The 14,442-nt window shown below is 33.6% G+C and overlaps 1 protein-coding gene across 1 annotated transcript; it reads left to right on the top strand.

The window, feature by feature from the left end:
• Positions 1–9,259: 9,259 nt before the first annotated feature.
• Positions 9,260–13,423, top strand: LOC136233845 (SNF2 domain-containing protein CLASSY 3). The gene is made up of 4 exons (XM_066023540.1): positions 9,260–9,426; positions 9,578–10,844; positions 11,058–11,216; positions 11,336–13,423. The coding sequence occupies exons 2-4, from the start codon at positions 9,582–9,584 to the stop codon at positions 13,235–13,237; spliced, it is 3,324 nt and encodes a 1,107-aa protein (XP_065879612.1). The 5' UTR covers positions 9,260–9,426; positions 9,578–9,581; the 3' UTR covers positions 13,238–13,423.
• The last annotated feature ends 1,019 nt before the right edge of the window (positions 13,424–14,442 follow it).

The raw sequence follows: 14,442 nt of genomic DNA, 5'->3' as shown, positions 1-14,442 counted from the left end.
TTTTGTTACCAATATTAGTTTCATTTACTTAGTTGTTTTAATTGAAATTTTCATGATTAAATTATCACAGGGCAAGTCAATTTCTGAACAAAGTGCTGAGTTATTTGATGCAAACTCTGAAGCAATAACCAAGACATCAAATGCAACACAGCCATCAGTAAACAAAGGTAAAAGTGTTTTAAGTGGATCAAGCAATCAACCAGTTTGGATCAAACCTAGGCAACGCCTTAGAGAAGTTGGATATGGATATTTGCATGATGACAATGATGGTAGTGTTATCTATAATGTAAGTAATTTAATCCTTTAATTTTTGGCCAGTTACATGTGTATTTCAGATTATTAGTTGACGAGTATTTCTTCTTAATTGATAGCCTGGTAATGTTGGTGAAACCGTTATCATTGAAGGCAATGTTGAACCATTTGATGAAGCACAAGATGTGATTTCCCATAATCCTGATCCTGTTGTTACATTTCCTATCCCAAATGAAAGAGAAGCAAGGCAGAATAGGTTGAAACCCTTGTTTGATTCAGCATGTGGAACTAGACATATTCATTTCTCACAAAATGAACATGAAGTTGCTATGCCAACTGACTTACCATTCGAGCCTCCGAAGCTTCAGTGGAAAGGAAAGAAAGCTATGACAACTCGTCAAATTGAAGCTGAAAGAGATAATGTAATTAGGAAAAGGCAAGAAAAAAGTTTATCCATAAATTAGTGCAATTGGTAGGTTGGTTGTAAATGTGTTAGTAAAAAATTTGACAGTTTGGTAGTAAATATGTTGGTAAACTAGTTTTCTGTTGACAGAGAAATTTTATCTTTTTAAAACTTAAGGTGCTCTGAATTTGAAAACATTTAATCTTGTGAATATTTATAAAGCAAGCATATCAATTTTCCATCAACGAAATTGTTTGTGCATCCGGTACGAGTGTTTCCAATTCAAGTTGTAAGCCGTACAAAATAAACATTCATAGATAATAGCCATGAAACCACTTTTCTTTCTTCTCTGCTTTCATTTCCTTATTCTTGCTTATTCTTCTTCTTCTTTAGTTATTAATGAGGAGGCCAAATGAGATGGAAATCTACTCTTCAATTTCATAATAATTATGTCTTATCTTCATGGTCTCTATCTACTCCTCTTTGCAACTGGTCTGGAATTTCCTGCCATCATAAGACTGAATCTGATACCAATATCAGTCTTTCTGGTTATGGTTTAACAACTAAAGAAGAAGAAGCAAGAAAAAGGAAATGAAAGGAAAGAAGAAAGTAAAGTAGCTTGTGTAAAAAGAGAGACAACATGGCTATAGTTATTAAGTTTGTGTGGTGATGAATGTATGCACTGAAAGATATTTATACACGAATGGATTGTATTAATTGATCACTTCTTTATGACTTAAGAGGCTTCTGTTAAGATGACGTTGCTGCTGATGTTTTTTGGTCCACTTTTCTTTTCATATTTAGCCAATTTGATGTCCATATTATGGAATGCGAGGTTGAATTGCTATAGATTTAGCTAATGTGATAGTGTATATGCACACTGCATTTCCAAGGCCTATCGTGCATAGAAATATTAAAGCTTCAAACGTTTTCCTGGATGGAAATTCTGCAGTCAAACTGTCTGATTTTTCACTGTGTGTGTCTATTCCTGAAGGCGAGACGTTTGTCGAGGATATTATGGCAGGGATTATATGAGTTATTGCGCCAAAATCATTGGCTACAGGTTACTTTAACGAGAAGAACGATGTCTATAGCTTCGGAGTGTTGTTACTTGTGCTTTTAACCGGGCAAAGATCATTCGATAACTCACGCATTGAAACTGGAGATGGGTTTTTTCTTATGAACCGTGTGAAGAAGTATCTTCGAATGAATAGATTCAAGGAAATGTTTGATCCTTTTATTTTGGCAAGGCTGTCATAGAACAACAATTAGCTTTCTGTTCATTGATGTTTCTCTTTTTAATGTCACACTATATATGATTGGTATAAACCATATTAGTGGCAACAAATCAATCAATTGAATAAGAGATAATATTTTCCTAGAATTCACTCTTAAAGACTATGAGTGATGATGGATGTGGAAAAACAATAAAATATAAGCAAAGTTCATAATGAATAAGTGAAACTTGAGAATGGCCACTTATATTAATACATCACAAACAATATAAAAGTCAATAGAAAACTTTTAGTTTCATGGTAGTTGGTTAAAACACTAAAAAGAAAATTGTATTAATAAGATTTGAAGTGCACACCATCCATGATATTGAATTGCAATTTGCAAAGACATGAATATCGGTAAAGTAAGATACTAAACTTTCCAATTCTTATTCTCAACAGAAATTGCAAATTCAATGTTTGGGTTACAAGGTTCTCATTGTAAATTATGTCTGCAAATAAAATACATATCACCGCAAGCTTAGCTGGTTAGATTTATTGAAGGCAATTCAATCGCTGAAGGCTCCTATCTAAGAGTTTTCAATTTTCCTGGGGGAATTTGGTTTTTATGGAATTCGGTGCAGGTAAAGGTTGTTGTTAAGGTTCGAAGAAGCTCGACTGCAAGGTAGGTAGTTACTCGACCAGAGGGGGTTTGGGGAACTTACTTTCCCAGAGGTTCGAAGATGCACAAAGTCTTCCAAAATGGCAATTTCCAGCAATAGTGAGTTAAGGGGAGCCCATCCCTTTATCTCGACCATTAAAACCAACGAATCGACAATTAAACCCAACGAACTAACCATGTAAAGAAGAATGAAGATTGAAAGAACCAATGGCAGAAAAGTCAAGATCGTAGGAAGGAAGAAGAAAGCAGGCCAAAAGAAATAACGAGGAAAAACACACGGCCAGAAGCGCACCAATAGGAAATTGGAAAAGAAGAACAAAAAGTACCACCGATGAAGATCAGCTTTGATCCCAATGGAAGAGACGGTGAAATATAAAAAATCCAGGAGGACTGGGAAGGCAGAGAAGAACGGGAAAACAAAAATTGGGGGTTTTAAGTGGCACATGTTTATTATATCTTTTTAACGGTCCAGATACATACACGTCATATCTGACATGTACGATAGGATTAAAAATATTTGACGTGGCGGTCAATAAACAAGTCAACTAACGGTAAATTATTCCGTTATCTTTTTCCGTTAGACAAGGGCATATTTGATCCTTTATATAAACGTTAGGGGTATATTTGGTCTATTTCATACGTTAGGGGTAAATTCGCTTCTCTACTAAAACCATAGGGACAAATTTGCTCCTTATCCCTATATATTTATATCCATATTCTTTGTTTGTTTCAATTTGATACACTTGGAAGATCAAGCCTCCTCCTAATTCCATGTTTTGACACCTAATACTATATTAGCCATCCTTCTTTATGGTTTTGACACCTAATTTTATGTTGCCACGTTTGAATGATACAATTTTTATTATTTGTTTTTAAACCCACTTCCTATTTCATCATGCTAATATTTCTAGTAACTTTTGTGTACATGGTTTTTCTTTATTATTTAATATTAAACTTAATTAATAATATTTAAATGGATTGAAAACTTCACTTAAATATAATGATTAAATTTCAAGTAAACTTATTAACTTTTTTTTTTTTTCTGGATACACCATTTAAACTTAATTAACATACTATTATATACCTTATATCAAGGTAATTATTGTCTAAAAGATACTCTTAATTTATAATTCTTATAATACTTACTCAAAACTTTTAATTAACATCTAACAATATTAAATTAAACCTAATAATATATTTATATTTATAAATAATTAACATTATCTATTTCGATAAATAAAACTTTAGACACAGATGTTACATAATATCCATAAGGCAGCGTAAACTCAAACTCTGGCCTCTGAGCCCAAACCTTCTCAGCAATAAATTGTTGAACCAACCGCTGAAGCCTCACCACTTAAACCACTACACCACAAAAAACAAGTAAAAAAGACATCAGGAAAATTGAAATTTTCCTTTGGCCTTTTTAAAACCACCAGGGCCCTATCTCCTATTAAGGAAAATCTAATTGATGAGCCTACTGAAAAATCCAATGTTGAGAACCCTAAATCTTCCCCAATTAAATCTCCAGCTACTAAAAGTCAAACTCCTTAATCCAAACTGAAGAGCCACACAAGGAAGTTATGGCCTTTGATCATCCATCTTCTGATCATGCCTCTGACCAATAAGCAGAAACTCCGGCCTATGATCATCCCAGTAAAGATCATGCCTCTAATCAAGTTGATATGGCCTCTGCTCCAACTGAGCAAGCCTTTGGACAAAAGGCTGCTGAGCCTAAAACACCATCTTCTCAGGTCTCTCCAACTCCTCCTCCGACTAAATCCAACTCTCCAGTTGTAAAGAAAACCACTTCCAATTCTGATCAATCCAAATTACCCAGACGCTTCTACCTCCGACGTGCTACTAACGGGCCAAACTTTTAGGGTAATGATATCTCTCCAGAAAGATATAATGAGAAATATAGGGGAAAAGCTCATACCTGCTGAAAGAAACCTTAGTACTTCTGAGGCATCATACCTGGATGCTTTGAAATTCCCATAAGCTCGAGCTCAATAAAATGGCGTTATCACTTCTGAAGACATCATTGGGCTTGCTCAAGTCTTTGATGCTTTCACAAAGAACATAGCTAAATTAAATTAGAAACTCAAAGACATCTTGCTTCCTCATCCACAACTCCCTTCCAAGCAGAAGCCCTCAAAACTCTAGAAATGGCTGCTACTAAAATAACTGATATGGCCTCTGCCTCTATTGCTCCTTCAATGCCTTCATTTTTGTCTGCCCCTACTATGGCGGAAACTATAGTCCTACTGAATGAACTTGCTAGCATCAAAAGCTTGCTTCATACTGTAGCTACACTAGTTTCTCAATAGGGCATTCACACCTATGCTGATAGGATGCCAACCACTCAGCTAAGCATGATTCAACATATGTAATGCTTAAAACAACAATCAAATACATCTCTAATGGATCTGCCACATCAAAGGAAGTTTCCACACGTCTCTCACCTGAGTTTTGGAAGGTTGACCTTGAGCTTGCTGAGATAGAAAAATCTTGTTGACCTCATCTCTGATGATTCCCCTGCTGAGTCACTTATTGAAACTCTCCGCTGTCTGGACTTAAACAAAAAATCAATAGAGTCTATAGACAGCAAGATCTCTGATATTCAATCTCAATTCCATACTCTAAACAAAACTATCCAAACTTTTGGCACCCAGAACCACAACCTTGACCACACCTTTCTGCATGTCCATTTCAAATATACTGCATCCATTGTTGGTACTACCTATTGGAACGACAGGGCTTTGCAAGTGATACTGATTGAAATAAGCAGAAATGGCTCTGTTTCACCTAATGGTCAAGCCGAAGTGAAAAATATCAACAACAACCTGATTTAGAGCTCTGAGCATCTAACTCAGCATACCACTCAGCTCTCTCAGAGATCTGCCTTTGGCCCTTCCCTTCTAACTGATGCTGACAAAAAGGGGAACATAAGTGCAGAGAAGAAAAATTCAGAAGGAGAAGCCAGCAAACATCCTCAACATCCCAAAACTAAACTACAATTCAACATTAAGCATTAAGTCTAAGTAGGATCTAGGTTAAATGTAAAGCTCATAAGATTTTTAGCTTTATCTTTTGCTGGATATTGTATTTATGTTAAACTAGTTTTTGGGCCGTGCGATGCACGGCTTAATATATAAATATTAATAAAAATACAATTTAATAATTATAATTAATGACATAAATGTGTTATATAAATTAAATATTATTATTTGATTTTCACATTTACTTTAAATAATATTTTTATAGATAAATATAATAATAAAATAAAAACTAATATATTATATATTATATTATATTTTTTATCAGTAAAAAATGAGGAAGTGACACCTCAGTTCCATCGTTACTGTTTTATATTATATATAGATATATAGAAAATTAGAGAGATTTTCGGGATTAATTTAAATTTTGTAGTACTCTTAAATATATGGGATAAAATAATCTTTTTATAGATAAATATACATAATAAAATTAAAATTAATATATTAAATTTTTTATCACTAAAAAAGGAGGAAGTGACACCTCAGTTCCATCGTTACTGTTTTATATTATATATAGATGTGTAGAGAATTAGAGAGATTTTAGGGATTAATTTAAATTCTGTAGAACTCTTAGATATAGTACGGATAAAATAATCTTTTTATAGATAAATATATATAATAAAATTAAAATTAATATATTAAATTTTTTATCACTAAAAAAGGAGGAAGTGACACCTCAGTTCCATCGTTACTGTTTTATATTATATATAGATGTGTAGAGAATTAGAGAGATTTTAGGGATTAATTTAAATTCTGTAGAACTCTTAGATATAGTACGGATAAAATAATCTTTTTATAGATAAATATATATAATAAAATTAAAATTAATATATTAAATTTTTTATCACTAAAAAAGGAGGAAGTGACACCTCAGTTCCATCGTTACGGTTTTATATTATATATAGATGTGTAGAGAATTAGAGAGATTTTAGGGATTAATTTAAATTTTGTAGAACTCTTAGATATAGTATGGATAAAATAATCTTTTTATAGATAAATATATATAATAAAATTAAAATTAATATATTAAATTTTTTATCACTAAAAAAGGAGGGAGTGACACCTCAGTTCCATCGTTACTGTTTTATATTATATATAGATGTGTAGAGAATTAGAGAGATTTTAGGGATTAATTTAAATTCTGTAGAACTCTTAGATATAGTATGGATAAAATAATCTTTTTATAGATAAATATATATAATAAAATTAAAATTAATATATTAAATTTTTTATCACTAAAAAAGGAGGAAGTGACACCTCAGTTCCATCGTTACTGTTTTATATTATATATAGATGTTTGCTTCTGAGTTATATATATAACATCTCTTTTCAATTATCTATTATTCAAGCTAATGCCTTTGAGTTACATCTGTCTATTGAATGATAATTGCCTTTAATAGTTCTATATAAATGTTTTAACTCTGAACTACTAATGTTTTAATTGCCTCTGATATCTCTTATGCCTTAACGATAAAACCATTAAGTATAAATCAGACCATTCAAAACATGAACTTACATCTAGCATTGCTTATCACATTCAATACCTATGCTTCTGATGTATATTACCTCTGATACTTATATTTATGCTTTAAAAGCTCTGAACAATTTCTACTGCTGAACTAACCAACTCTTCTGAGTAATTCTTAGGCCTAGCAAAAATTCAGAACCTCAATCCTTATGGGGGAGTATCCAGAAACAAAGAAAATCACATATTATGGGGGAATAAGTTAAATCAATTCCTTCTCTGAATTTTTTTATCAACATAAAAAATGGGGAGATTGTTGAAACAAAATTTCCACTAAGTTTTTAACTATGATAAAAATCACATTTAAGGAATTAGATTCCCATAATATTTAATTTGAATAATTAAATTAAGTTTTATTTTGTACTAATGAGTTTACTGACTGTTCAGATATAATCTCAAAATATAAATAACACTTATAAGGCCCTAAAAATTGACAAAGGCCCAATAGCACTATTTCTGGTTCAGAACCAGAAGCCAGAAGATAAGGCCCAAGAGAATCAAAGAGTCAACATCAAAGCACTTCCAGATTTGGTAAGAAGACAGAAGCTAGAAACAACTTTCAACCAAACATCTCTCACACACCACCATTTTAGGAAAGAAAGCAGACGGGGTCTGCCACGCTAGAAAGTCAGAAGTTGTCGTTGACGCGCTACTCAACATCAAACAGAAGACTGATTTCATCAACGACTCTTTCTTCATTTGGGCATATTGGCATAAAAGTCAAAAGCATAGACAAAAGGTAGAAGCAGAATGGAGATTTCCCTCCAACAGGCAATTCGAAATTCAAAAGTCTCTGCCTCAAGCTTTTACTATAAAAGCCAAGCCAAGAGCTATTTTCCTACACTTGATCATCAATGCAAAAAGAGATTCAAACATTCAAGTGAAAAAAAGAAAAAGTGAAATACACATTCATAGTTCATACTTGTGTAATTTAATATAGGTATAGTACTTTATCTATGTTCTAGATTAGAACCAATCGTCAATTATAAAAAGATATGAAGCTCTTCAGTTTGCTTCGATCATAAGTAAACATCTAGAGAGATATATAACTGAGAGCGGATTGTAAAGAAATGTACTTTACAGAACCTCTGTATCTATTGTAAAGGTTTGTGCTCTACTGGTAAATAGTTCAGTATAGATTAAAACTTAGAAGAAGGTATTCTGATGACTAGATGTAAGCAGGAGGCCGAACCAGTATAAATCGCTGAGTAACTCTCTTCTAACTCTACCTTTACTTTTAATATTGCATGCTCTAAACTGGTAATCTCATATATAAGCTCCGACTATTGTGCATTAATAGATTGTTAACCTTAAGTCTATACAGAAGCTCCTCTGAGTGAGCTTTCTTCCGCAAGCAAAAGTCAGAAGTAGAATCAAGCTCCGTTGACTGATTAACTCAGTAAACGGAACTTGCCTCAGATTCTGAAATATTGCTTCTGTGTTGTGCTATTGAACTTTAAGTGAGAAAAATTTATAAAAGGTTAAAATTAACCAATAGTTTCATTCACTCATTTAGAACTAATCTAACCTTACAAGGAACCAACACATCTGATTCTCTTGGTGCTGTTTGTTTCAAATGAGATAACAAACTCACTTGTGGATTGTTTTGAACAACAATTTTTTATACATACATATTCTGCATCAATAAATTATTCACATATAAATATAGAAATTAAAATCAAATATTCCAACCATCAAAAATCAAATTACGACGAAAGAGATGATGAAATCAAATTAATCAAATAAGATACATAAAAAATTATATTTTAGAAAGAAAACAAAAAATTTTAGTCTAGAACAAAAAATAAATATAAGGATGAAAAGTGAAATTAATTTAGAAATAAAAATGTAAATTAAATAAGTATAAAAATCAAAGGAAAGTAAAAAAAATAGTAAAATTTGATCAAAATTATATTTATAAAAAACAATAAAATATATAAATATAAAAATAAAAATAATTTATTTATAGAAAAGTAGAAATAAATTATATATATGAAAATAGGTATTAAAATAAACTTTTATAAAAAAAAAGTAAATAAAAAAAAATTATATTAATAAAGTAAACACCAACAAAACAAAAGGATCATAAAAAAGAAACACCAACAAAATCAATAAAACCCCTCTTTCACTTAACCTTTTATGAAACCTCCAATACCCACCTAATTTCACTCTCTTCGCCCTTTTGTCTTCCTTTCTGGAATTCTCATCTTTCTGAGCTTGCGTTTAACGTGTTTTCTTCGCACTCTCCATTTCGTGACAAAGATTCTTTCCCTGGCTTCCCGGATTTCAAAGTGAGCATATTATAATTGATTTTGCATTGCCGCCTTTTTTCTGATTAAATATGCTTTCTTTTCTTCTCATTCTTTCCTGCATTTTCTTTGCTGTTATTAGTTTTCTTGTTTCAAGGTTCGATTTTTATTTTTTTATTTTTTTATTTTGAAGGAACATGAATTTACCAGTAGCGTCAAGGACGCGAGAGAAGGAGGCCTTGAGGTACAGAAAATTGCATGAAGAAATAAAGAGAAAGAACTGTGAAGATGAGAGCTATTCTAGTTCTAAGAGGTCCAGAGGTCTTAAAATTTCTAGCAATTCCAGTTGTAATAATGGTGTAGGGAAACATTCTTCCGAGTCTATGAGTTTTAGCGGGATTAAACAAGTCAAGGCAAAAGGAAAAGGAAGGAGAAGTAATGGGCGTACTCAAAATCATAATGTGAGTAAGGATTTTGGGTTTGATGATGATAGTGCTAAAGATTCTAATTTGGGTGTTGCTGATCATCCACCGGTGTTAGATTTGGGCTCTTCTAATTTTGAATGTGATGATTTTGGGGATAATCATATTAACAAGATTGGTAGTGTCAAAATGAAAGTGGAAGTGGAAGAAAGTTCTGGCGGCACAAAATATGAAAATTCAGGGACTTTTGATGGTGAATTTGTTGATCAGGACGAGGTTATAGAGATTTCAGATGGTGATGTGGAGTTTTCTAGTGATGGAGAGAGTGATAATAATGAAGTAAGAGAGATTTCAGGTGATGATTTTGAGATTTCTTCCTCCGGAGAGAGTGAAGATGATCATGAGGATGAGGATTATAGAGAAGAACATTTTGAGACAGAAGAACACTTTGAGGCAGAAGAACATTTTGAGACAGAAGGACACTTTGAGGCAGAAGAACATTTTGAGACACAAGAACATTTTGAGGCAGAAGAAAATTTTAAGGCAGAAGAAAATTTGGAGGCTTCTGTTAGTACTGATGGGGCAAGTAGTATTGTGGAGATCAGCAGCGGGGATGAGGCGGAAAAAAGGGAGGTTCCCAGCAAAAAACTTGGTGAAAGAGGAAAAAGGGAAAAAATTGAACCACCATTGACAACGACAAAGAGATTAGAAGCTTCATTTGATTCAGATGATTCTGAATGTGATGTTATAGAGGTTGGGCTTATGTCCAAAAAGAAAAAACCATTGTATCAATCAAAATCTCGGAATAAAATTGTGGATGTTGCTGAAATTCTGGGGAATTCTATGTTCTTCGAGGACGGAGAAGAAGAAGTCATAATTCCTCAGCCTGAGCCACCAAAAGGTCCACTGAAATTCACATTTGGGACCGAAGAACCAATTCAAGTAGAAAAATCTGAAGAGGAGAAAGAAATGGATAGACTTTGGGCTGAAATGGATCTTGCTCTTTGTGCACATGATGATGCCACTTATAATGCAATGGTATCTTTTCTGTTTAGCCTTTGTTATTGTTTCTTCTGAATATTATTGTTATGCATGCTTGTGATTAGCACCTTAAACATTTGCAGCTAATGTTAGCCCTTTAAATTGCAATTAATCTTGGTTTTAGAGTGTTTGTAGTAATGAGTCCAAGTGTTCCCTTATTGGATACTTTTCTCTTGTAAACTGAATGTTGATTTATGTTATAATCTGCAGTTTAGAAATGAGGCTGAATCTTCTGCTAAAGTTGGATCTACTGTAGCTCACGATTGTTCGCAAGGGAAACATGCCCTTATTCTTGATGAAGAGATTGGTCTTGTTTGTAAATACTGTCCATTTGTACAACAAGAGATTAGATATCATACTGCACCTTTTGTAAGTCTAATGATCTTCCACTAACATATTGTGTTTTTCAGTTTGGTTATATAATCTCTGAGCTGCAACCTATAAGAATTAGGCTTATGATATCTGAAACTTTGCTTTATCTACTGTAGAATAAAAATCCTTTTGGAAGATCAGAAAGGCGGGATTCTTATCATGAGCATATTGATGGTTCTAGAAAGCTTCATCTGCATGACTTCGGGAATGATACACCGTATGGTGATGATTTCAACTCTAATGTTCGAGGCACAGTTTGGAACATCATTCCTGGTATCGAAAAGGACCTGCACCCGCATCAACGAGATGGTTTTGTATTTCTGTGGAAGAACATTGGTGGAGGAATTGAACTGGACAAGTTGGAGGAAACAGATTCTGATAAAGTGGGTGGATGCATAATTTCACATGCACCTGGGACAGGAAAAACGCGTCTTGCAATTGTCTTCTTGCAGACGTACATGAAAATGTATCCGTCTTGTAAACCAGTCATCATAGCTCCTTGCGGTATGCTCCTTTATTGGGAATCTGAATTCAAGAAATGGAATGTTAACATTCCCTTTCACAATCTGAACCATTCAAAGTTATCAGGAAAGGAAAATGAACAAGCTTTGAAGCTTACTAGAAATACACAGCTGAATGTAAATACTACTCGAATGTTGAAATTGTATTCCTGGAAAAAGGATAGAAGTGTGCTTGCCCTCAGTTATCAGCTTTTCAAAGAGCTTGTTGGAGAAGACACTGAAAGGAAGACTAAAGATGCAAGAGTGCAGAAAGTTCTGCTCGAGGTTCCTAGTCTTTTATTCCTTGACGAAGGACACACACCCCGCAATGATCAGAGTCAAATCTTTAAGGCTTTGTCAAGACTCCAAACCAAAAAGCGCGTTATTCTCTCAGGAACTCCGTTCCAGAATACCTTTGATGAGCTTTTTAATACAATATGCTTGGTGAGGCTTCAGATTTCCGATTTGTTCTCCAGTAATTTCAATGAATGTGTTGCTGACAGAGGGCTTAAGCATTATGAGAAAAAGCTGTGGAAGTCGCTAGTTGGTCCTATTGGGAAAGAAGATACAAATGCTGGACAGGAAGCTAAGAGGTTGGCGGCACTAAGGGATATGATTCGCCCATTTGTACATGTACATGCGGGTAATATTCTACAGCAGAAACTTCCTGGCTTGAGAGATGCGGTGATTGTTCTGCAACCAGACGAATTTCAGAAGGGACTCCTTGGTAGAGTTGTAGAGAACAAGACGAATTTTGAATTGGAATACTTAACCTCTCTTGTTTCTTTGCATCCTGCTTTGCTGCCTGAATATTTAGTTGACAAAGAAAACCCTGCTGAAAGTGGAATATTGGAAAGGCGAAGATTGGATGCAGATGCAGGGGTGAAAACAAAGTTTCTCATGGAACTGATTCGAATTAGTGAACGGTTGAATGAAAAGGTTTTGGTCTTTAGCCAATACATTGATCCATTGGAATTTATACGTGATCAGCTTATTCAACGGTTCAATTGGAGTGAAAACAGGGAAATCATTCATATGCACGGGAAAACTACAGCAGTTGATCGGCAATCAAAGATCAAAATTTTTAACAATGCGAAAAGTGAAGCAAAAGTGATGCTAGCATCAACAAAGGCTTGTTCTGAAGGGATAAGTCTTGTTGGTGCATCAAGGGTTGTTTTGGTTGATGTTGTGTGGAATCCACAGGTGGAAAGGCAAGCTATAAGCCGCGCATATAGGCTTGGACAGACCAAAGTAGTTTACATCTATCATCTGATCACCTGTGGAACAAGCGAGGAAGAAAAGTACCGCACACAAGCAAGGAAGGAGCGGTTGTCTGATTTAGTATTTTATTCACCGGAAAGGACTCGCAATCATAAAGAGTTGTCATCCAAAATATCTGATGATAAAAAGGATAAAATTCTTGAATCCATAGTTGAGGGAAACAAGCTCAAAGACATATTGAAGAAGATAATATATGAACCAAAAGCGAATTTGAATGATGATTTGCTAACTCCGTAAGAAATGATCATTTATTTTTTGTTTTGGTTATTATTTTTGTTTTAGGCCAGCAGTGGATATTAGAAATGCTGGCTTGGTATACACAGGAAGAAAACAAGCATACAGATAGCAATGGTAGTTTCCCTTGTTATAGCTTAACAAAATTGAATCAAATATTTATCAAAGTTCAAATCTTTTTGAATCCTATACCAGATTATGCTATGTTTCTGTATTCTATATATGCTGCTGAATATTTCAACAGGTTAACCCATTTTTGAACTAATGTGTATCTATCTGCCTATATTTTGAGATATTAGGATTCTAAATTTCAATGTGTGTATGGTTTTTCTGAGCAATTAAACCATATACTAATTAATCTGTACTCCAAAATCATCATATTCATAGGAAACTTCACCACTATAATTTCTGTTTCAGACAGAGACATAGCTGACGCGGTTAACTGATGTCGAAATACAATTTAAAGTTGGTTTGAGTGGTAAAGAATCTCAAGTTTGATATACAAAAATAATAATAATTGAGAGAGTATCCCTTATAATGTGTCTTACGAGTTTCAAATAGGCTTAAAGTATTATTTGAATACTGACTTATTCAAAATGTTTATATTTGTTGTAGAAACGGAGAAACAATTGATTTTCAATTGTAAAATTCTATGAAAATGCAATCAAGCATAATAGTGATGCATTTGGGTCAATAACAGTTGGTGATGCATTTGGGTCAATATGGTATATTCATTTGGTCCGAGTGGTAAGGCGTTGAACCTTTGTTTGAAAGGTTTGAAGTTCAATTCCCCACTCCGTCAAAATTTAACCCTCATTGGTAGATGATCTGTAAATTCCACTGTAAATCCTCATCGAAGTCTGTGGCTTGCCCTGACCTTGGGAGTGGGTAGACCTACCCTTACCCTTACCTAAACTTTTTCCTACCAAAAAATTAATTCTCCTCTGTTGATTCAATTAATTATTTTTAGTGGGTGCGATCATAGCAACACTAATGCATGAGTTACAATCACATTGAAATGGGGTAGGTTGAGGTTCCTTTGTTCAATGGAATTGCATTATGCAAAACTTTTAAAAAGAAAAAATTAACTATTTTTACAAAAATATTGGTTAAATTAATATTCTAAATTAATAAAATAGATTAAGTAAAAAATTAAAAATTCTCTGAAAAAGGTAAAATATAAAAAATAACAATTAGGGAGTAGCTAT

Source organism: Euphorbia lathyris, chromosome 6 (assembly GCF_963576675.1).
Source record: "Euphorbia lathyris chromosome 6, ddEupLath1.1, whole genome shotgun sequence".
In the NCBI taxonomy this organism is placed as follows: domain Eukaryota; kingdom Viridiplantae; phylum Streptophyta; class Magnoliopsida; order Malpighiales; family Euphorbiaceae; genus Euphorbia; species Euphorbia lathyris.
The sequence above is the reverse complement of the archived record's forward strand: the minus strand, read 5'-3'. Positions and strand labels throughout refer to the sequence as shown.